A 23,835-nucleotide genomic window follows, 5' to 3' on the forward strand; every position below is an offset into this window, starting at 1 on the left:
GCGTGAGTGTGTGTGTGTGCGTGTGTGTGTGTGTGTGTGTGTGTGTGTGTGTACGTGTGTGTGTGTGTGTGGGTTGGTGTGTCCGTGTGTGTGTGTGTGTGTGTGTGAGAGAGAGAGAGAGCGAAACAAACAGAGAGAGAGAACGAGGGCGAGGGAGGGAGGGAAGTAAAAGAGGCGGGGTGTTTCTAGTCGGACTGACTGACAGACCTGTCAACCAGGTGGCACACAGACACTCATACTCTCAGAGGGTGGAACACTCGGTCCACACGCACAGCTCCAGCTCTCTCTCTCTCGCTCTCTCTCTCTCTCGCTCGCTCTCTCTCTCTCTCTCCGCTCTGGAATGGGACTGTAGCTCGCCCTTTGGACGCTCTCGCTCAGACCTCAGGGCCTCCTGCCGGACGCCTGTCGCGGACCCCCCCCCCCCCCCCCCCCCCCCCCCCCCGGCCGAGCCCGGCCAGATTTCGGCCGCTCGCGGAGGCTAAGCAGACAGTGTCAGGAAGCAGAGGGCGGGGCCTGGGAGCCCAGAGAGCAGCGGCCAGCGGGGAGACGGACAGACATGAGGCGCTACGGCTCGCCTGGACGGGGCTCCACCACCACCACGGAGGAAGGGTCGCCCCCCGGAGAGGTGAGGCCATGGGGACCAGGGGGCACGCACACACACACACACTGTGTACACACTCACACACACATACATGCTGTCCACGCACACACACACACGCTGTATACACACTCACACACACATACATGCTGTCCACACACACACACACACACACTGTATACACACTCACACACAGACACATACATGCTGCACACACTCTTACACACACATAGGTATTTTGTATATGCACACACACACACAGGCACACAAACATAAACACAAAAACACACACATATACGTATATCACACACACACACACACACACACACACACACACACAAAGCATGTGTATATATATATATATATATATATATACATATACACATATAGATTTACACTCACAATCTCATACACCCACACCCACATTTGTGTGTGTGTGTGTGTGTGTGTGTGTGTGTGTGTGTGTGTGTGTGTGTGTGTGTGTGTGTGTGTGTGTGTGTGTGTGTGTGTGTGTATATCTATATGTCGGTGCCTATATATATCTATACATACGCAAACATGCACATACAGATCTACACACACACAGGCACGCACACACAACAATACACACACACACACACACATACATAGTATACACAAACACCCACATATAGATAAACACACACACATATTTACATGTAAATACACACACACCTAGACACATACACTCCACAGACACATATAGGCACACACCTATACTACATACAGACACCAACAATGAGAGTTTGTCTGTGTTAGGCCTTCTACACCTAAGGCCTTGCAGAGTGTTCTTTAGTACTGAGGCCTGTGGCGGTTCTCCAGTCTCTCCACAGACAGGCCAGCCTTCCTCTGTTGAAGTGTTTGCACTGTGATGTCGTGGGCCAGGCTTTTTATTTGATAAGCTCACGTTAAGAGAAACACGTTTCTGCAATGAGTCCAGCACTTACATTAGCATAACAATAACTCTCAGATGCTGCAGGAAAGGATAAACTATAGCAGCAAGAATAATGACAAACGGGCACAATCCAACTGTTGAGATTATCACAGATCAGACCGTGAACACGGTTAACAATTCACCTCCACTTTGTTTGCTGTACTGTTATGTATTCTGGAAACAGGGAGGGGCAGGTGGACTGTCACACGCTGATTAATTTACGGTATATTATTTGATCTAAGAGTTTCCTTTATCAAATCAAAATACGAAATATAGTTTCATTTCATTTGTTTTTGTCCTAGAGGAGAATCCGACGTCTGCGACTCACACTACATGCTGTCGACGATGAAACCGAGTCCAAAACTACAAACCCTGTGAGTAGACACTCTGAAGGAGAACCTTTCATCACACGGCCCATAGAACCTGTTGTTTTAATTGATTTAACCTCGATGTAACCGGATGAGACTTTTTGTGCTTGAAATCGAGTGACCTGTTCAAGACAGAAGATAAAACAATTCATCAGGTTTACCAAGACAGCAGGCCCTCAGAGAAGCAGACAGGAACCAGGTCCTTTAGAATTTGAACAATTTATAAATTCCTTCTGCAGAGAGCTTCATACGGAGCAGTATGCTTAAAGACTTTAAAGATGGCACACCAAAACGGCCTTACAGATATTAAACATACCCATTTACTTTGAGAAGAATAAAAGATTTAAAAGCCCACCAATAGTCGCAGTTCCAGGGAAGGTTAGAATGTGAAGTGTAAGTTGCGGTAAAAATGCTTGTATTGCGGATTGCTAATACAGGACATGTAAATAAACAGAAAAGGAGGATGATGAATGCAGTGATATTCATGGTATTGTTATCTTGGCCAGTTATGTAATAATATATGGGTGTGTGCATTTTCACAGCTGTCTCTCGTTTCAGTTTCCACATTTCAAGTCCAGATGGACTGCTGTAAATGTCTTAAGGGAGACCACTAGTTCAATGTAGAAAATATGCTTTAGAGTCGCCCCTTATTCAAGCAAAATGTGTTTTTGCATTTCACGCGGTGCTCACAGCCCATGACACATATATTTGTCGTTTGACTCTCCGTCAACATAACGGCTGGCAGCTTAACAACACCAACACTTAGGCTGTTTGTTGAAGCGTTTGTTCATTTGGTACAGCGCCACCACCAGCATCTTAATCCGTCCAGCTCAACTCATCCTCGGCACATACTCAGGCTAGGAGCTGTTTGTCATCGGTGGTTCGCCTCACGCTGTGTTTGAGCTGGAGTTCTGCAGTGGAGAGGGGGAGCTGTACGGGTTTGACAGTCCAACACGGTCAATAACAAAGATAGCAGCCCAGATAGACACGCTGTCTGTACCTTGGCCTGGGTTTGTGTGTGATAGCCGCCAGCCGATAGCCACGACTCACTGGCTGGGTGTGGTCCTGACGTTAGGGGAACTCTCCCAGGGAGCAGTCTGCTTACGGTCTCATGAAGCAACAGTGACGTTGATAAGTTAAGAATGAAGGCAACGTAGCGTATATGTAAATGTACAGCGAGTCGGGAGAGCGCTACTTTGTATATGATAAACATCATGAAGTTACATAGGCATTATTCATGCAAATCAAATGCAGATGTAGGCTACTATTTTACAATGAATAGGTAATAATGAAAAGTTATTTGCCAAAGGTGAATAATTGTTTAAGTATATACTACACGTGAACGCTTCAAAAAATAAACAAGATAACACTTTTTGCCGGATTTTTTCCTTTTTTTATTAGCGGTTAATATGTTTTTATTAGCGTGAAGAACGATGTCCATGGGATGTTGTCCAATATCCATGGGATGTTGCCCAATATCCCGAGATAGCGAACCAATCAAATTGCGCCATCTTAGGAGGTTCACGTGTAGAATATACTAATCAATAATAATTCATTCATTCATAATGACTTAATGGGGTGTATCACAAATCATACGTTTATTTACAAACAAACATATTCGAGATCCTGTTAAATTAATAATGTTGGTGGAATCAAATGTCTGCCAGGGTTCAAAGACATTGCAGCATGTGATATTCAGACATGAGGCCCACCCCTCCAAGTCCTCCTTAAATAAATAACTTGTTTAATGAGTATGACATCTTTGGAGCGTGGAACATAACATCGTACACAACGCGGTATAGAAACCACATCTAGGTCAACCTCTGCCAGCTGTATGATCGAAGGAAGGGAGATATGGGTCAAATAAGAGGATTCAAACAATCACATCTCCCTCTCCTTAAATATGATCCAGTAGGAACCGAAGCAACGTTGAACTAGGAGTCTTGTAATCGGACACTCCGAGCGCCAGCCTATCTGGGGTCCATGACCTGTATGATATGAAGGATTTCTAAACCACTGGAAGTGCTGGAAACTGAGACTTAGAGATGTTGTTGGGGAGGCTGCCTTGGGATTTGTATTTCATTCTTACAGTCTTTAACATGGGACATGATGTCTGAACTATCTACGATACAACCTGTGCTGTGGTGATGTCGTCACATCATTATGTTTATGTATATTTTTTTATGTACCATGTACTTGTGACGTGAAAAAGAATTTCCCCTTTGGGACAATAAAGTCAAAAGTGAAAAGTTTAAAGTCTAAAGTCTATAATCCAAACCTCCAAACGGATTAATTAGAATATCCAGACGATCTGATGATCTGTATGAAGGTCCTTTAGACACTCTCTAACTAAGCGAGTTGTTGTTAGCTTAGGACCATCGGGGGGTCCATCTCTGGAGCTCACCGCGGCCGGCGTGCAGGCCTGAACCATCGCTCTCTGACAGCACGCTGCCCGACACAGAGACAACAAACCCGCTGGGCCCATCAGGACACACTGGGGTCTTTGTTCAGGTCCGGTTTCCTCTTATCTCGTTGGATATCTCGTCAGACCGGCGTGGGAGGGTGGGAGAGGCGCAGCCTTCGAGGTGAAAGGTCTCTTTGTTCAAACTTTAATGAAGATCTTATTTGCTCCTGAGTTTTTACACGATGGATTAGATAAGAGGCCGGTGGGCATTTTAATACAATCATGACCATCAGAAGCATTGGCAGCGACAGATTGATGGTCAACACTCTATTAATCCCAAGGAAGGGGGGGAGGGAATTCCCTTTTTGGAGCATAGGAATGATCTGTTACAGAATATCTGATTATCTTCCATATCTGACTTTGGAGATAAAGAAATCCAGGCCAAGTTCTCATGAATGTTAGCCTACTAATAATAATATGGTAGTCCTTACAATTAACATGTGAACTACATTCCTTTGTTGCACTCGGCCAGTGGGGCTGTTTGAGTCTATCTCTAAAAGGCAAATTCTACTGAAACTCAAACACAGAGCATGCGCTTGTAGAGTTTCCAGTTTTCGGGTAAAACCCCCCAAATGATTAGCCTCCAATGTCATGTGATATTTACACAGAATAGACTGTTTGACTCCCGCAGGCAAAACACTTCCATAAAAACAGCCTCGTCAAACCCACACTTCCTATACACTAAACCTGGGGAGATCTCTTTGTCTTTTTTTTTTCCCCACACAGGATGTGAAGGAAGTGGTGGCCAATGGAGAGTGGAAGAAGAAGAACGGGCTGGTTCACAGGGGCAGGCCAGTGGGACGGGAGGCCCCGGAGCAGGTAGAGCCCGCCCCCCCCACACACACACACACACACACACACACACACACACACACACACACACACACACACACACACACACACACACACACACACACACACACACACACACACACACACACACACACACACACAGACACACACACACACACACCTCTGATACTGAGGGGGGAAACTCCTCTGAGATCCCCATCATCTCTTTACACATCTGGGGTGACCAGGCTGCCTGTGTATTATGCACTCTTTTACCTAGCTGAATTCAGGGGGATACGAAACAGTTGGGCCCAATCCCATTTCTACCCCTTACCCCTTCCCCTTAGCCCTTCAAAACAAGGTTGGAGGGGTAAGGGGAAGGGGTAAGGGGTAGAAATGGGATTGGGCCTTATTGTGTAGGAAAGGAAAACAACAATTCCTGTTGATAATACATTCTGTCCATGTCATACATGATCATACACATAGAGTAAGTTACATAACATTGTTATATAAACCCATGCACCATGCAGTGATGCATCGGTCACATACATTGTTTTTACTCACTGGACCAAATATCGACCTATTTTCACATGAATTGATAGGCATTGATCCTATCGATGTTACCTCACACTCACTGCCTCTCAACGTGCGCTGAGCTGCGTCTGCCTGCACGGGGGCGACGGGGAGAGAGGCAAACCGCTGCGTACGGTAGAAGCTCCAGAGGTACTGGGTTACAGAAACCTGACACTGCCTCCCTCTCTCCCCATCGGCACCCTGCGCCTCCATCGCGCGCTCCTTCACTCCAGCGTCCGGTTGTCCCCCTCATGTTCCCGCGGTGCCTGGAGAGTCATGACAAGGCATGACGTGCTGCCACAGCTCTATGCACCGTTTATACTTCTGAAGGATGCCAGTGTAGGTGGGGGGGGACAGCGGCGTCCGGGTCCTGGGGCCGTCCCGCTGAATGAGTGTGGCTGCCACGGTAACCCTACCCCTCTCTCGCCTCAGCACCTGAGGGCCTCAGCCAATGGCAGCGGGCCCCCGGAGGGCGGCGAGCGGCAGGATGGGCCCAAGGTGTACGGCGTGGTGCAGAGGACGGGCGGCGACCGCACGCAGGAAGTGATGGCGCGGCAGTGGTCGGCCAATCACCTGCAGGACGAGATGAAGTACATCAAGGAGGTGAGCGGAGACGACGGCCGAGGGAGCGTCGGCACGGCGACGAGGGGTTCAGTGGGGGCGCGGTCGAGGGACAGAGGGGGGGACGAGCACGCTCCCACGCACGCACACGCACACACAGACACATGCACACACACTCACATGCACGCACACGCACACCCGCACGCACGCACACACACACACACACACACACATACACACACACACACACGCACGCATGCACACGCACACACGCACGCACACGCACACGCACACACGCGCGCACGCACGCACAAACACATGCACAGGCACGCTCACGCACACACACGCACGCACACGTCTCGGCCGGGATTAGAATGGTTATGCTTTCATTTCTTTATTTGTATGGACAAAGCAGAGACCCCATTGTTCCAGGTTTAAATACTTTAGGCAGATGTACTGCGTCTGAAGGGATTCTAGACAGTGCTTGTGTGTGACCCTGTTCCCCGTTAGGCTTTTTTAGATTTCTACCCATAAAATGATTAAAGGTTGGTTAATGTCGCTATTCATCCACCGCTCCAGTGTGTGGGTCGTCTTCATCAGGTGGATGAACACTAAGATGGACCAGGGTGAACTCGTGTGTCTTCCTCTCTGTGTCCCAGGTCAGAGACTCTCTGGAGAAGGTCCGGGAGCGCATGTACGGGCAGTTTGGAGGCATGCAGCAGTCCATGCAGAAACTCTCCCAAGAGATGAGGGTGAGGACTCAGGGTTAATGAATACATGAACACCTCTGTTGACATGAACACCGTTAGGGAATGGTTACTAGACCGTTAGTTAATGGTAACTAGACCGTTAGTTAATGCGTACTAAATTAACTAATGTTGACGAAAGGATCATTAATGTCCTATTGTACGGTATGTGTAAATGTGTATGCGTGTCTGTGTAGTGTGTGTGGGTGTTTTTATATATATATGTGTGTGTGTGTGTGTGTGTGTGTGTGTGTGTGTGTGTGTGGGTATATCTATAAATGTGCGTGTGTGTAGATATTGTAACGTGTCCGTCCGTCCGTCCGTCCGTCAGATGGCCAACACCCAACGGCGGACCTTGGAGTCGGAGGTACGCGTGCGGACCACGGCCATGGACAGCTACGACCAGATGAACAGCTCCCTCATCTCGGCCAACCTTGACCTGCAGGTACGGACGGGGTCCTCTGCACTCCAAAACCCGACGCAGAACCATAAAGGTTCAGGACTGCATCGAGGCGTCTGCGTGGTCGTTGCGTTGGGTGACCGTGGGACCATAATCAGCTTAACGAGGCCGTCTCCCTCCAGAAATCACTGCTGGAGAACTGCAAGACGCGGGTGGACATGCGGGACGAGGTGAAGACGCAGCGAAGCTCCCGGCAGGAGACGGAGGCCCGGCTCCGCGAGAAGGAGCAGCAGCTGGCCTCCGTGACGGCCGAGAACCAGACGCTGAAGCTGCAGGTTAGGCCGGGCTCACACTCACTGGAGTATACACAATCACAGACGCACACCGACACACAGCCATGCAATAACACACACGAACACACAGACAGTCGCGGACACACACATGCACATACACATAAACACACATACACACACACACACACACACACACACACATATATGTACACACTCACTTTCAACATTGTGGTATATAACGGAGTAAACATTGTGGTATTATATTACAGTAGAAGACCGATACTACCCGATTACTATAGAGATACTATTTCTCTCAGGGATATCTTAGTGGTGAGTAGTATCATCTGAAGTGGCCGTAAAATGCCTATCAGGAATGCAAATTGTGATAAAGGACTTTACAAACATGCCGGACTTGAGGCTTGACTTGTAAAGTATAACTATCATTCGAAGCAGGAATGCTAGTTATTCTTTTCAAGTCCAGCGTTGTTTTCCCATGAGGCCGTTCCAGTCTGTCTGCATGTTCCACACACTCTGCAGGGCTGTTCGAGCGATGCTGTGGTTTGTGCTTTCAGGTGGAGGCCACAGAGGAAGCCCGCACCCTGGTGGTGAAGGAAGTCTCCTCCCGGCTGCAGAGGGAGTTCGACGAGAGGCTGATGGTGGAGCAGAAGAAACACAGAGAGGAGATTGAAAAGCTGCAGGTGCGCATTCCTCGTGTCACTGTTACTCACACAGAGAGTGTAGAGACAAACAGGGCCGGCCACCGAGAGATAAGAGGGAGTGCATTGGTTATAAGATATTGTTCCGATTTGATTCTGTTGATGTGGTATATTTACATTACATTTACATGTAGGAGCCTTTTGAAGACGCTTTTTCTCCAAAGCGACTTACAATAAGCAAATTTGTCAGAATAAAGGGAAAAAACAATATATCTCTGTCGGTACAGTAAGGATGTTCCTAGAACCAAGTTCCAAGCATTAACCATCACTAGGTTAACCCGTTCCCCGTATACAACAAAGACAGCTAGGGTAAGATGCTACATAATGCTAAGTACTATTTTTTAAGTGCCAGGACGTACAACATACAATAAGTGTGTACTTTAAGTGTCCGGACGTACAACAACCAATAAGTTTGTAAGAGGGGTGTGTGTGTGTGTGTGGGGGGGGGGGGGGGGGGGGGGGGATGCTATGCAGACTTCAGGTGAACTCTGAACATGTGTTCCTCGTGAAATGCCTCGACAGATGTGCTTTGCCACGTCAAGGAATTACAATGGTGCACGAAAGACCTTTTTGTGATCCAAACTCAGTCGCACATCTGAAAGCACTTCTGGTTTTCCTTTTTTCTGCTCAGGCCCAAATCGACGAGTATGTCAGGCGTCTGGAGGAGGCAGAGACCACGAGCCGCACCGCCCAGGCCCAGGTCGCCGAGCGGGACCAGAGGATCGGAGAGCTGGAACGCCTTCTGGACTGCATGGGACAGGTAGGGCTCTCGGACCCCCCCCCCACAGGCTCTCTGACCCGCCCACAGGCTCTCTGCCCCCCCCCCCCACCGGCTCTCTGTCCCCCTCCGGGCGGACCGACACATAGACGGCGCATGAGCCCAAACTACAGAATGATAAGGTGGAAGATGTGTCGGGTTGCAACCTGAAGCCTCGACTCTCCTTATGGTTAACCGGCCAGCATCCAATCACTGATTTAAAATGTTTTGCCTGCATATATGTATGAATGTATGTCAATTAAGACACCCATTGCACTCCTGATCATCCCTGGAAGGAGCGATCCCCCACTCTGCGTTCCTTCTCGAGATATAAACACACGGCCTGCTAAGCCCTTTGAGACTGTACCTGTGATTAAGGGCTATACAAATACAATTGAATTTAAATGAATTTAATGGAAATTTCATTCTTCATACGTAGGAGAAGACCCAGCTCGGAGAGAAGCTGCAGAAGTGTGAACAACGGCTCCGCCTGCTGGAGCTCACTGAACAGACGGATGGCAGCGTGACACGGAGGTACCCAGAGAGACCCTCACCAACATCGTGCTGTGTTTGAGTTGCTCTTCATGGGAGTCAAAACGGCATTGAGTCCTAACTGATCACTTCACTTAGATCCAAAAGTCTGGAGAACGAAGCGACAGACCTCCGGGAGAGGATCAAACATCTGAACGACATGGTGTTCTGCCAGCAGAGGAAAGTCAAAGGAATGATAGAGGAGGTGAGGAACCACGTCTCCATTTAAAGACAGACGGACAAACGCTGTCTCTGCATGTCGCATTCCAACCTGCGTCCGAGTGTCACTCAAGGAGAAATAACGAGTGTATCTCCGAGGGTACTGAAATGATGTGCTTAATGCTATTCGCTCAAGCAGTGTAATAACCAATATTCTCTTTTTATAAAATGCAAAGGTTCAATCGCTCCGGGCTAAGATCGCACAGAAGGACGTTTTCATCTCAGAACTCCTAGACAGGATTGCCATAGTGGAATGTGAGGTAAGGTGGCAGGACTGACGACCGTTCTCCTCTCAGGGTTGTGGTGGTGCTGTCGCTTTACGACTTGATTGGAGTTGAAGTGTTGAAGCTTTCATCAGATGCCTGCGTCATTTCTGTGTGGAGGTTTACCGTACCTATCAATTCACTTTTCACAACGGATGTCAGACACCACCTGATTCCTTTGCATGATCTGAACTGATCCCGTTCTTTCCTCTTTTCTTTTCCTAGAATAATGAGTTAGACGACAAGCTGAAGTATTTTATGTCTGCGCAGAATAGGGCAAGAGATAAACTCCAAACCAGGGAGGTTGGAGTGGGCTGTGATTTGCCCTCTAGGTAAGAAGTTCAGCCAAAACATCAACAACACGTTAACCCAAGAGAGAGAGACTGATCTGTTGGGACAGATCCTCATCCTTTGACCTAACCGTGCGTCCACAGGAACCAATCCCAAGGCATGCCCGGCGGGCGCCCCCTCCAGTCTGAGCCCAATGACTTCCCAGGACCGCATCGTCCGGACCCCTATTCGAGCAGCCCCCCCCCACCCAGAAGCCCCCAGGCTTCCTACCTGCCCCCCAGTAGACTGGAGAGCAGTTTACTGAGGTACTCCCCTCTCCAGTACAGCCGCGTCCTGCAGGCCAACCCCAGCGCGCCCCCCGGCGTGGCGTCGGCCCCTCAGGCCTCAGACTCTGAGAGCCCCCCCGGCGACGAGGCCGGCTCCACGAGCCCCTCCGTCGGATCAGGTCCAGCCGACGCCGGCGCCCCCGCCCGCGCTCCCACGGCGAGACCCCCCTCTCAGATCTACACCCCCTTCATGAGACTGATGGAGATCACCGCAAACATCAAGATCGATCAGTGACCTTCACTTCCTCGTGTCGGGCTCAAGGACGTTGCCAAATCAAAAGAAGGGATGTATATTTCTGATTTGAAAAGATAATTTGTTTTGCATTTTGGGTGAAGACAGGGAAAATAAATCTAATGATGTTATGGAGGGGTCAAATGCTGGTACGGTATTGTAAATGCGTGTATGGAGTATCTATGTCGGAGAAGCCTTTTATTGATGTGAAACGTTCACCCCCGTTCTGCAGTGTTACTGTAGCTGTATATAGTTTTGGCACTGTAAATCAAAGGTTGTTAATAACACTGCTGGTTTGTGCTTTATTTTGTTTACAATATAGTCCACCTGGAAGACTCATTGAAGGATAGGGATCATATGGGAAGAGGTCAAAACCATTCCTTTGCATTTTTCTCTACTTTGGTATTTACTCCCGATAAATGAAGTGAAGTATTTTGTTATTTTTTAAACTGCATATTTATTACAATGTTTGATGTTGAACATGGGTGATAGAAATGTATCCCATGTTTCACCAGTTTATTAACTAATGAAGTATGGTGCATTTGAATGATGGAATATGCGTATACATTTGTATTTATGGAACTTCCTGAGCCGACTCAATATGCGAGGTGCTTTCTATCAAAAGTAGAATCAGCTATGCCCCAATCAATGCATATCAATCTGCAAATACAACATGAAGCCATATATATTTTGAAAATAAATATTATTTATGTTCTCTATTGTTATTCTTGTCAATTTAATAATCCGGGTCCTTGGAAGTAACTAACCCACATTTATTTGTAGGTGACGTACTATATACCTCAATGTTTTTAATTGTATTAATTCCATTGAAGGTATTACTATGACAAAAAAAATCAACTTTCACAATGACTAAATTAATATAAATAAAACAATTGGTCTTATTTTATGAAAAAGCAAAACGGTGTTATTCCCCTCCTGCATTCAATCAATCTATTTGTCCCTTAAAATGTATTATCTGGGAATGCCATGAGTTGATGGCAAAATAATACATTTGATAAATTATATAGAAGCTCTTTATGAGAGAATAATGATACAAACAGATGTACAGAGTATAAATGGAATTAAAACTTAAACTGGTCGCTAGGTGGCAGTGCAGCTTGATATGACAAATACTTTACACAAAAGTCGAAGAGAAAAACTGGTTGGTTTAAATCAAATTGCATTATATCAGAATATAAAGTGTTTCTTCTTAAATTGGGGCATATGAATAATCTATTTATTATCTTGCTTTTTTCTGTACTTGAATCTAGAGTTTGGAAGATGCATTCTTCTCGTCCCGGTAGGGGGCGGTTACGCACCATAATAAGGTGCATTCTCTGGTCGCCCATAGGGGGCGGTGACGCACCATAATAAGGTGCATTCTCCTGGTCGCCCATAGGGGGCGGTGACGCACCATAATAAGGTGCATTCTCCTGGTCGCCCATAGGGAGCGGTGACGCACCATAAGGGGGTGCATTCTCCTAGTCGTCGGTAGGGGCAGTGACGCACCATAAGGAGTCTGGGTTAGCGGGAAAGAGAAGATGAAGAAGAAGATAACCCGGCGGTAGCGCCATAATAAACATGTCGTGTTAGTGAGTCCAGCCAGAGAATGATATAATGCTGGCTATATAAAACAATAAACATGTTTCTTACATCGTTTGTACATCATCTGTTCTCTAGCTAATACACCTCACCAGATATGCGTTCATCGCGGCCAGAGAGCCAGGGCCAGGTGGGAGATCTGAGGAGCAAGACCAGAGAGGAACTCCAGGAACTCCTGGTGCGACAGGAGCACATCCTATCAAACAGGTAGGAGACCCTGATCTATGATCAATAACATCTGATCAAACAGGTTGGAGACCTTATGATCAATAACATCTTATCAAACAGGTAGGAGACGTTATGATCAATAACATCTTATCAAACAGGTTGGAGACCCCGATCTGTGATCAATAACACCTTATCAAACAGGTAGGAAACCTCAATAACATCTTATCAAACAGGTAGGAAGAAAACTAAAGGATATCTAGGTCTAATGATCACTAAGATATGAATGCACTATAGTCGTCTATAGGGCGATCCGATATGGGCTGCATATGTCTGCTGTAAGTTGTGTTCATGGTCGTCTACTGTCAAGGAGATGGAAATTCTCGATTGCATCACACTGATTCATGTTACTGATGCGTCAAAGACGTTACACACATCGTCTACCGAATACCCAGACTGTTTAATCACACATATCAACAATATGAACACATTTTGCTTCCGACACCACGGAGTAACCGAGATGTTTTCCTCATCCTCCTTAATATCGCACACACGTCACCTGACAGCTGACAGCTGCCTCCGCGCCGACTGGCCTCGTTCCTAAACGTTGTGTTGAGTGAATAATGAGGTGACGGCAGAATGCTCTGTTTCCAGGCGCTTCCTCCGCAGTCTCCCAGACGGCGGGAGGAAGATCTCCGACTTTGCTGAGAGAGTTCGCCTCGCCGTTGTTGAGCGCGACGAAGACAAACAAAGACCACGCCTGCTGTTTTCTGTGGGGACAGAATTACAGTCCAAGTACCAGCAGGCTTTCTCTCAGCGACAGCATGGGGTCGCCTGCAGCGCCGGGACGTCCTCTAACAGCAGGCCGGGGGAGGTTGCTTCTGCGGGACAGATGGACGTGTCTCACTCCGATCACTCCAGAGTGACCGTTGGAGCTGGGCAGACGCCCGCGGCCAGGCTGGCCTCCGGCGCCACCGGAGAGAGAGACCTCATACAGGCCCTGGAGAAGGTCTCGCTGTCGGACGCATCCAGCACCAGGGCGCCCCCGGAGGCCTCGAGGAGCGACGCGGAGAGGGGCGACGTGTTCCTCAGAACGCCGCCGCACACCAAACCGAACTACCTGGAGGTGCTGGAGAGGACAGAGAGGGCGTCGGGCGACCGCAAGCAGAGATTCAAACCAAATCAGTGAGCGGTTTTTTGGGGGAATATTCATATGGATGTTGGATTTGGGTTCATAGCCTCCAATATGTTTAGAACCATATACGTTTATGCATTTGATTGTCTACGGATTGTCTACGTCTTTGACCAATCGGTTAAAGGGGACATTATACACCACCAGGTGTGAGTGGGATTAGCCTTACAAGCCGTTTTGAAAATCTGCCTCATATGACCTCACTAGTGGACGTGTCCACCTAGATCTGTGCTGGATAGATCAGTCTACCAGCCTACCCAGTGGACTGAAGTAATCGGGGCTCATCTATCCAGCACAGATCTAGGTGGACAGTTTAGTGATGTCATATGGGTCAGATTTTCGAAACGGCTTGTAAGGCTAATCACACTCACACCTGGTGGTACAACGTGTCCCCTTTAACGTTCCTATCCATGTCTTTATTGCAGCCTTAGCCCCAGCGCAGAGCATCACTCCTCCTCAGAGTCACTGTCGGGTGATCAACCTCTGAGACGGGCGCCGCCCCTCTCTGCAGAAGCACGGAAGGAGAGGGACAGGAAGCACCTCGATGACATCACCGCTGCCAGGCAGCCGCCCCTCCACCACAGCCCCGCCCTGCTGCTCTCCCTGGAGGAGTCGGCCTCGCTGCTGGAGGACCAGGCCCGCAAACACCAGGTGAGGTCCCACTAGTGAGGGGTCGGTCGGCCACGAGTCGGTCAGAACCAACGAACCCCAAAGGTGACCGACGAGAACTGATTCCCAAAACAAGAGAACTGATTATTTTTTTTAAACATATAACAAAAATATGGTCGCGTAAATAAAATATACAAACAAACAGAGCTTAGTCTCCCCGCGACCTTATATTGATTGATTCTAAAACGTTCTCATCGATTCAGCCAATGAGAGAAGGTAGCAATCTCGTTGCCATGGCCCATGGGTAAACAAAAAAAAGGCACGTATGTGCTTTATATATATATGCTTAATATTTACACTTGACCTGGGTAATTTCGCCAGACAATTAGATAGTAGTAGGCTACATGTATGTTGATTAACATTTATTCCATAATTTCCGATGCCCTGGCAAATGACGTAACAGACCATCTGATTTAATGAACGAATCAAAAAAACGAATCGTGATAGTGAACGGAACTGAAAGAAATAATTCTCTGAAAATAATCGTTTTGCCCATCCCTAGTTCTCTCTCTCTGCATTTCAGATAAATGGGATGTCTTTGCAAGACTGAAAACCTCGTTCCGTACAGTTCAATGATTCTTAATGCGTTGTCAATGTGTGGGGAAAGGGCACCAGATATTAATAATAACTTTATTTATATAACACCTTTCAAAACAAAGTTACAAAGTGCTTATAATGGCGATCGATGTTACAGCCCTCAGACTGTCTCTCCTGGCCCGGTTCATATTGATGTTACAGACCTCGGACTGTCTCTCCTGGTCCGGTTCATATTGATGTCACAGCCCTCAGACTGTCTCTCCTGGTCCGGTTCATATTGATGTTACAGACCTCAGACTGTCTCTCCTGGTTCATATTGATGTTACAGACCTCAGACTGTCTCTCCTGGTTCATATTGATGTTACAGCCCTCAGACTGTCTCTCCTGGTTCATATTGATGTTACAGACCTCAGACTGTCTCTCCCGGTTCATATTGATGTTACAGACCTCAGACTGTCTCTCCTGGTTCATATTGATGTTACAGACCTCAGACTGTCTCTCCCGGTTCATATTGATGTTACAGACCTCAGACTGTCTCTCCTGGCCTGGTTCATATTGATGTTACAGCCCTCAGACTGTCTCTCCCGGTTCATATTAATGTTACAGACCTCAGACTGTCTCTCCTGGCCTGGTTCATATTGATGTTACAGACCTTAGACTGTCTCTCCCGGTTCATATTGATGTTACAGACCTCAGACTGTCTCTCCTGGTTCATATTGATGTTACAGCCCTCAGACTGTCTCTCCCGGTTCATATTGATGTTACAGACCTCAGACTGTCTCTCCCGGTTCATATTGATGTTACGGACCTCAGACTGTCTCTCCCGGTTCATATTGATGTTACGGACCTCAGACTGTCTCTCCCGGTTCATATTGATGTTACAGACCTCAGACTGTCTCTCCCGGTTCATATTGATGTTACAGACCTCAGACTGTCTCTCCCGGTTCATATTGATGTTACAGACCTCAGACTGTCTCTTCCGGGTCATAATGATGTTACAGCCCTCAGACTGTCTCTCCCGGTTCATATTGATGTTACAGACCTCAGACTGTCTCTCCCGGTTCATATTGATGTTACAGCCCTCAGACTGTCTCTCCCGGTTCATAGCGATGTCACAGCCCTCAGACTGTCTCTCCTGGCCTGGTTCATATTGATGTTACAGCCCTCAGACTGTCTCTCCCGGTTCATATTGATGTTACAGACCTCAGACTGTCTCCTGGTTCATATTGATGTTACAGCCCTCAGACTGTCTCTCCCGGTTCATATTGATGTTACAGACCTCAGACTGTCTCTCCTGGTTCATATTGATGTTACAGCCCTCAGACTGTCTCTCCCGGTTCATATTGATGTCACAGACCTCAGACTGTCTCTCCCGGTTCATATTGATGTTACAGACCTCAGACTGTCTCTCTCGGTTCATATTGATGTTACAGACCTCAGACTGTCTCTCCCGGTTCATATTGATGTTACAGACCTCAGACTGTCTCTCCCGGTTCATATTGATGTTACAGACCTCAGACTGTCTCTCCTGGTTCATAGCGTGTTGTGTCCTTTCAGGAGCTCCAGTCCAGAATAGCGAGCCAGAAGCTGAGTGAAGCGCTGAAGGTCTCCATGGGGAGCTTCGTTCCTGAGACCGGGCCCCAGGCCGCCTACAGAGACGCCCCCCTTGATGAAGACCAGCCGTCCTCAGAAGAGGACTAGCCCAGAGGTCCCCCCTGATGAGGACCAGCCGTCCTCAGAAGAGGACCAGTCACTGTGGTGGGGTTCGGGGTAAACCAGGCCTAGAGCTCTGTGTCTGTGTCTCATGTTTCCGGGCCGGATCCCTGGTTCTGGTTAGTCCTTCTGGAGAGGAGGTTTCATCCCGGGCTGCGGGAGATCGATTGTGAAGTCAGGTGTTGAATCAGAAGCAGCTCGATAACTTGGTCACACCCGGCTCAGTTTCAGCTCATTTGAAATTATAATAATTCAAAGTCAAAATGTTTAGTAGTGTTTCACATTCACCATGACATATGGCATATGAAATATGACATACACTTTTTATTTATTTGTCAAAAAAATCATATCGGTAAATTTTATCTGTTCTCATGATTGCAATCGTATCGTTATTGTGATTTAAAATTGCAAACTATAAAATCAACAATTTGATACCATACTTACATGCCCAAAAGCAGACTTTTATTTGGTGTTTTGTTTCAACACATTAAGAACCGTGCCAGATGTGTTCAGATAGGACAAGTCCTGTGAGACGATGGAGCGCTCAATAAAATAATCTACTTTTGTAAACATTCCTTCTGTGTGAGAAATGATTTGACATTCTTCAGGTCAGCCAGATATTGGAGGTATTTTAGCAATGATCCTAAACAAAGCCAACATCTCCCTCAATCTATGTCCACCAAAGCTCTAGCAATTAAATAAAGTATTTAAGGTTTTCAATTGAGATTCGCTTTCTTGAAAGTCACTGAATTGCAAAAAGCAAATTCTGAATCCTGTCAATAATACTTATAATCCAGTCTGGACTCAATACCATATATATTTGAATGTATGTTGATACTTACTAACTCAGCTGAATCTATCATTGGTTTTAAAGATGGTCCCAAATGTATGCAACACCTTAAGGAAGGTATTAAACCTTTGTTTAAGTCCACATTTGCTAACAGTTTTCAAGTAATGGCTAAGAAATAGTTGAATACAAAAATGAGTAAATATTGGTTTCATGTGAACCAGTATCTTCCAGTATCCAGTTTATTTATTTAGTCTTTATCGGTTATCTTTTAAGCCCTTGACTCAGACATGTCTGAATTCTTTCCAAATGTTATCGAAGAAGCAATCAGTGAGCCTCTTGATAAGATTATCGGAAGGTCGTGAAACATGGAAGCTGAAACATCTGGATGGGGTTTGGATCCTGTGGAGAGGATGGGATGGTGTGAGGGTAGAAGAGCGATGCGACTCGGGAAAGACAACTTCTCCTGGGTGCTGGTGTACAGTAGATAAGACTTGGCAGTGAGGTTCTCCTCTCCTCTCCACACTGTCTCTGCTGGCCCACTCCTCTGTTGACTTTGCTCAGCTTTTCTTTATTGGGTTTTTAGCGAAAGGCCCAAAGAGGAATTTTAATTAGTTTCCCGAGAGCGAGGAGGGCTACGGGGACTGAGGGTGATTCCATCTGGCTGCTGATGATCTGTGATAACCTTTGGTAATTGCTGCTGAGACATCGGTGGGAAGAAAGAAAAAACACATCTGGCCGGTTTAAGAGCGGACTGAGGAGAAGTGCCACTCGGTGTTGGTGCTTCCTACGCGTTCAAACACCTGATCTTAGAACGCTTTCCCTCTGAATGCTTTCAATAATTTATATAACTTTTAACACTACTAGTTGCTTTATTTCTTTCCTCTCAAGATTGTTTTTCAGCGTTCTATTGTCATTTGAAACCCTAACAAACCACCTCTGTTGTAAATTGGATTCTTCCTCTATGGTCTCTGAAGAAGAAGATGGGAGTCCAGACAGACTCTGTCTCTCTGATAATAAATATGAGTTATCGTCCTGGTACTGGTATTAATTAAGGCATAAGCAGCACTACATTTAAATATGGAGACTGTTACCAGTGAGGCCGATTCCGTGGCTGTAGCCTACCACAATGAAGGGAAGTTATTCGGCGAGTTTGTGAAACCAGCGCCTCAAATTAATATTGTTCTCCCCAAGTAGTCTGCAAGTGATTTGCTCCGACTCCTGAGGCCTAAATCACACATCTCGAGGGAGCAGAAATAATTCGGTGTTCGGAGGGGGAAAATAGTAGTGATTTCATAACCTGTTCTTCAAAGACAAATCGACTCTGTGTTACCTTAAACATGTGATGGGTAGACTGGCATTAAGAACAATTGTGTCTCCCTTGAATCATTGCATGATGTGTGCCGTGTTGGTGACTGAGGTCATGCTTTTCCCCGCCTCTCTCATGTTTTGTGTTATTTTAAAAGGGGATGTAGCGAAATGGACGCAGCCCGTAGCTGAATCATCTTAATTCAGGGAAGGAGACACACACCCACACACTGATTCAAAACGATGATGCACTATTACACTAATACAGATTATTGTATCAATAAAAAAAGAAACAAAAAGTTAAGTCTGACTCACATTGGGCTGGTTTCTCTTGTGCACTGAAAATGGATTGTTCTCCGGGAAATGGAGGTGCTGTTATTTTGGGCGCGTCTCCAGTCCCCCGCAGTCTTTAATTGGATTAGGAGGATTAAGTCATGAAAATGGATGGATGGATTTTGACCAGTTTGACAGTTTGCCTACCTTTCAAGTTAACATAACATCAAGTGAACTTTAACTGCCCAACGCTTAACGCTCACGATTGTTGAAAGTGAAATAAATGCAAAAGGTAAACCATATGGTGGATAATATTTCCATCTACCGCGATAAAAAGGCATTGGTTGTAGTAACAAGAATTGGCCAGTGGAGGGCAGTAATGCATCTACACACATCTCTCGCTGCTTCCATTTCCAGTGGGCCCATACTCCTATTATTGCTTCATAAAGAAGTATTTTATTATTTATATTTCATTATAACACATTTTTCACTAAGTTTTTGTGTGAAACTTGGAAAATCGACCAAATTGATTCATAAAAGCAAAACCACCAAGTGGGAATCTAAATGTGTTCTAATCGGAAATAGGTTTGTGTTAAACAACGATGCACTACTTCTACTGACGCAGCCGCGGCAGATGTGCCACTGGAACAGAAATCCCCCGATGCATCCGAGCAGCACTGACTCACAAGACAAACCTTTAAACACACACTATTTGGTATGATCACTATGTCGAGCAGGAAACTCCCACCATATCGACTTGGAACGCCTTGCATGGCCACCCTGTGGCCGAAACAAACGAAACCAAACAGAAAGAGAATAGGAGGAGAAGGTAGGGAGACAGAGGGGGGTGGGAGAGGGGGAGGAGAGGGAACACGGTTTGTGATGCGAGCCCCGGGCCAAGAAGCTGCCATGGCCTCCATAGCCGCCCCACGTCCGGGCTGGCAGCGCATTGAGCGGGCTGTTTTAGGGGCCTGTCAGGGGCCCATCACAGCCAGGACGCGTCTCGGTGGGGGTGTGGAGGGGCTGCCAGGGCACGGCGGGGGAGGGGGGCCCGGGTTCTCCCGCACAGCCGCTGGCTCATAATGAGCAGAAGAAACTCCCGTTCTCGCGTCCACTTCCAACAACGCACTTTTTTACACAACTTTTTATTTCATAGATCTCTGGTTGGAAAGAAACCCAAACTCTGGGCTGAAGGTTGCATGTACGTTCAATCAGTTGAACACTCCACACATTTAAGTGTTCTTTAAGGCACAATTAGACCAAGGTTGTGAAACACTATAGTTGTTCTGTTCAATGTTACATGAATATGTAACAGTACGAAATGAAATCGTATTACAATGACCCCAGTTACATTTTAAAGTATAGAACTAAATATATGAATATATACGAATAAACATGGGAATTTATATGTTGACATAGGCTATGGGCAAAGATCTGAAAACTGTGGTTCAGTGAAATGTAGTTCTTAGTGGTATCTGATATCTGGGAAGTGGAAAGTAGAAAGATATATACCAATGATCATGAAATGAGCAGTAAACCTCCCGGTATACGACAGATCGCCCCGTCCTCTCTCCGTGGAGCTGTTGGGGGACAGCGAAGGGATCCCCATCCTGTATTTTGCAAGTGAGATTGTGTTTATTAGTTTTGCGTCAGATACAACTGTTCTCTGCCTCGGGCTCTGTGTTGTACTACAGTGGTTGTAAAACAGTTTGTGAAAGAAAAAAAAAATGAGGCAATCCTCCTTTGTCCAACAATTATGGGGCCTCTGTATGGAATCGCGGGCTTGTTTATATGCTGTAATGTTGTGTTCATGCCAAACTCACTCCGAGCCCCAGGCCAGGTGTTTTTGATTGCAGTTTGGTTTTCTTTTTTCTGTGTGTGGAGCAGAGTCAGCAACACAATGCGATGGCTGGCAGCCTGTAGGATACCGATCATGGGTCTCTGGGAGGAACGGGTTTAGGGGTCGACACCTCCAAAGAAAACAGGCTTCGTAGACGCAGGGAAACTAATATTTGTTATTGTGTGCTTTTTTTATCACCACATGAGTGCGATTTAAATAGATTTTCATTTAACGATACGATTTGGCAGCAATAAACCAACTCTGCAAATGACTAGTGGTCAAACGTGCATTGTTTAACAAAGAGGAGCTTGTTGCTCACTCACTCTCCTAATCCCAGCCACATCCTCCAAACAAAACTAGGAACATGGAAAACCTCATTTGTCGTGTATCGCTCCAAACAGATAAAACGATTGTACTCTCATATAAAGGCCGAGACGTTCCTATTTGAAGCTCATGTGTCAGTTCTTCCAATGGGTTCAATGGCATATAGTAACTGTCCAACTGTTGTTCTGGGACCGGACAACAATGTTCACTGGACTCGCTTCTGTTGTGGTTTTCTAAGTCTTCTATTGTTTATTTTTCTCTCTTTCCTACGAAACCAAAGTTGTGTGTTGAAATAATAAGACCCAGTTTGGACATTGATGAGGAAACTTCTGCTTTAAAAAGAAAGTCATAGTAGATCAAACGATCAGCTAACGGTCAGATTTAAGGTCACACCCTCTGGACTCAGGCTCCAGTATGAAACACATCCTTATATTAGGCTGATTTATGAGCGGAGGGATGTGTCATGTGTTCAGAGAACCACACCCGTGATCACATCCCCATAATCACAACAGAGAGGTGAGGTTGAGTTGGATGGGGTTAGGTGCAGGGTTGGAGTTAGGTGGGAGCCAGTGGGAGCTGAGCTCCCATAGAGAGAGGTCTGGCTCCCATGAAAGCAGCAAACTCAGATATCTGTGGGGGTCTCTGAAAATACAGCAGCATAATATCGTAATTGCAAATAAAGCTACTTTCCCTTCCACATGCAGAGTGATATTGACGTTAAGTAAGGGATAATAGAACGCCGGTCATTATCGGGAAAATAAGCCCCGATAGGGTGAACCGGACACCGACGTGAAACGGAGGTGTCTTGCTTCGACCTGAAGGGGCTTATTTACGACTCATTGTCAACAACTCAGCGCAAGGCCGGTACGGACTCCTCCCCCCCCCCCCCCCCCCCCCCCCCCCCCCGTCAACAACTTTAAGAGAACCCCACAGAGATGGAATTATAACTCGAACCCTGGTTAGGTGGGTTTGGCAGGGTGGGGTGTTGTTGGGGTTCAGTGGGGTCAGATGGGGTTAGGTGGGCAGGCCATTGAAGGAACAGTCGTCCGTCCCCCCCACCAGCCGCTTCTCCTTCCTGTTCCTGTCTCTGCCTTCAGGGATCATAACAACATGGCCGTGACCGATGGAGAATGCAGCGCTGCGCTCACATGGCTCCACTGGGCTCTGCTACAGGTGCAGCGGTCGTAAAGAGCAGCGGGAGCTGCCGTGTGTGTGTGTGTGTGTGCGTGTGTGTATGTGTGTGTGTGTGCGTGTGTGTATGTGTGTGTGTGTGTGTGTGTGTGTGTGTGTGTGTGTCTGAATGGGCATGCATATGTATGAGTCTGTGCGTGTGTTTGTGTGTGTGTGTGCGTTTGTGTGTGTTAACACATGTGCGTGAGTGGCACATATGTATTTTCATGTGTGCGTGCTTATGTGTGTGTGTGTGTGTGTGTATATGTGCATGTGTGTCTGTGTATGACGTGCTTGACGTGGTTCAGGGCACACACACATACACTGAGGCACATATACACCCACACACACACACACATACACACATATATGTGCAGGAACACATACCCACACACACACACACACACTATACATGCAGGCACATGCACACAAACACACTCATGCACTCGGCACACAAACAGGCACTTAAACACACGTAGACACACGCACAAAAGGACACACACACACATGCTGAGCCCACACATACAGACCAACATCACACGCCCGTACTACACCCTGACAGATATTTGGTGAATGAGATAAACGGCATGCTCTGTTGCAAGAAGAAAGCAAGCATTTCATGTAGTGTTTGTTTTGAAGTGGCCTGCTCTGTTCTCCGACACACCCACGCTTTAAGTTAACATGCCCCGCCAAATAATGAGATCCGCTCTCTGCTTTGAACCCGTGGAGTCCATTATAGATGTTAGGTCTACCTGGGGAACCACAGAGGGACACACAGAGGGACTCCGTGTCCCACTGGGAGTCCGGCCTGTGTTGTGGCAGGAGAATGACATTCAAGACCTCTGGATGAGAACAACGACGGTACATCTGAGCAGCAGCAGCCTGTAGAGCTGGCTCATCGTGAACGCCTCCGTGTGGAAGGGGAGGAGAACAGGGATGTTAATGATTGTGTTGTACTGATCCTTTGGTTCATTGTTCGGTGATACATCGTGGACTGATTTGTCGTTGTGGGGGGACGTCGTTGTGTTTGAGTCGAAGCGAAACAGCATTTTAATTAGCCTATAGTACAGAATGGTTACCTTGGTTTAGGGTTTTACAGTTCTATCACTCTCTTGAGTCCTCTAAATATGGCAGAGTATCACCGACATCAAATCCCATAATGCACTCTGATGA

General features: G+C 46.8%; 2 protein-coding genes across 3 annotated transcripts; both read left to right on the plus strand.

Annotated features, from left to right (window-relative positions):
* Positions 1-165: 165 nt before the first annotated feature.
* myzap (myocardial zonula adherens protein) lies at positions 166-11,799 on the plus strand. 2 transcript variants are annotated; one of them, XM_030377661.1, is made up of 14 exons: positions 166-625; positions 1,853-1,924; positions 5,109-5,201; positions 6,180-6,350; positions 6,968-7,060; positions 7,386-7,499; positions 7,637-7,789; positions 8,320-8,445; positions 9,095-9,223; positions 9,660-9,754; positions 9,851-9,956; positions 10,147-10,230; positions 10,504-10,565; positions 10,668-11,799. In XM_030377661.1, the coding sequence occupies exons 1-14, from the start codon at positions 557-559 to the stop codon at positions 11,083-11,085; spliced, it is 1,785 nt and encodes a 594-aa protein (XP_030233521.1). In that variant the 5' UTR covers positions 166-556; the 3' UTR covers positions 11,086-11,799. The 2 variants fall into 2 exon arrangements, with proteins under 2 accessions (XP_030233521.1, XP_030233520.1); XM_030377660.1 differs by having other exon boundaries at positions 168-625; positions 10,459-10,565.
* Positions 11,800-12,610: 811 nt separating this feature from the next.
* On the plus strand, positions 12,611-17,535 carry polr2m (RNA polymerase II subunit M). Its single transcript, XM_030377705.1, has 4 exons — positions 12,611-12,891; positions 13,504-14,034; positions 14,467-14,692; positions 16,805-17,535. The coding sequence occupies exons 1-4, from the start codon at positions 12,782-12,784 to the stop codon at positions 16,946-16,948; spliced, it is 1,011 nt and encodes a 336-aa protein (XP_030233565.1). The 5' UTR covers positions 12,611-12,781; the 3' UTR covers positions 16,949-17,535.
* Positions 17,536-23,835: the final 6,300 nt, after the last annotated feature.

This window comes from Gadus morhua, chromosome 14 (assembly GCF_902167405.1).
Source record: "Gadus morhua chromosome 14, gadMor3.0, whole genome shotgun sequence".
Classification (NCBI taxonomy): Eukaryota; Metazoa; Chordata; class Actinopteri; order Gadiformes; family Gadidae; genus Gadus; species Gadus morhua.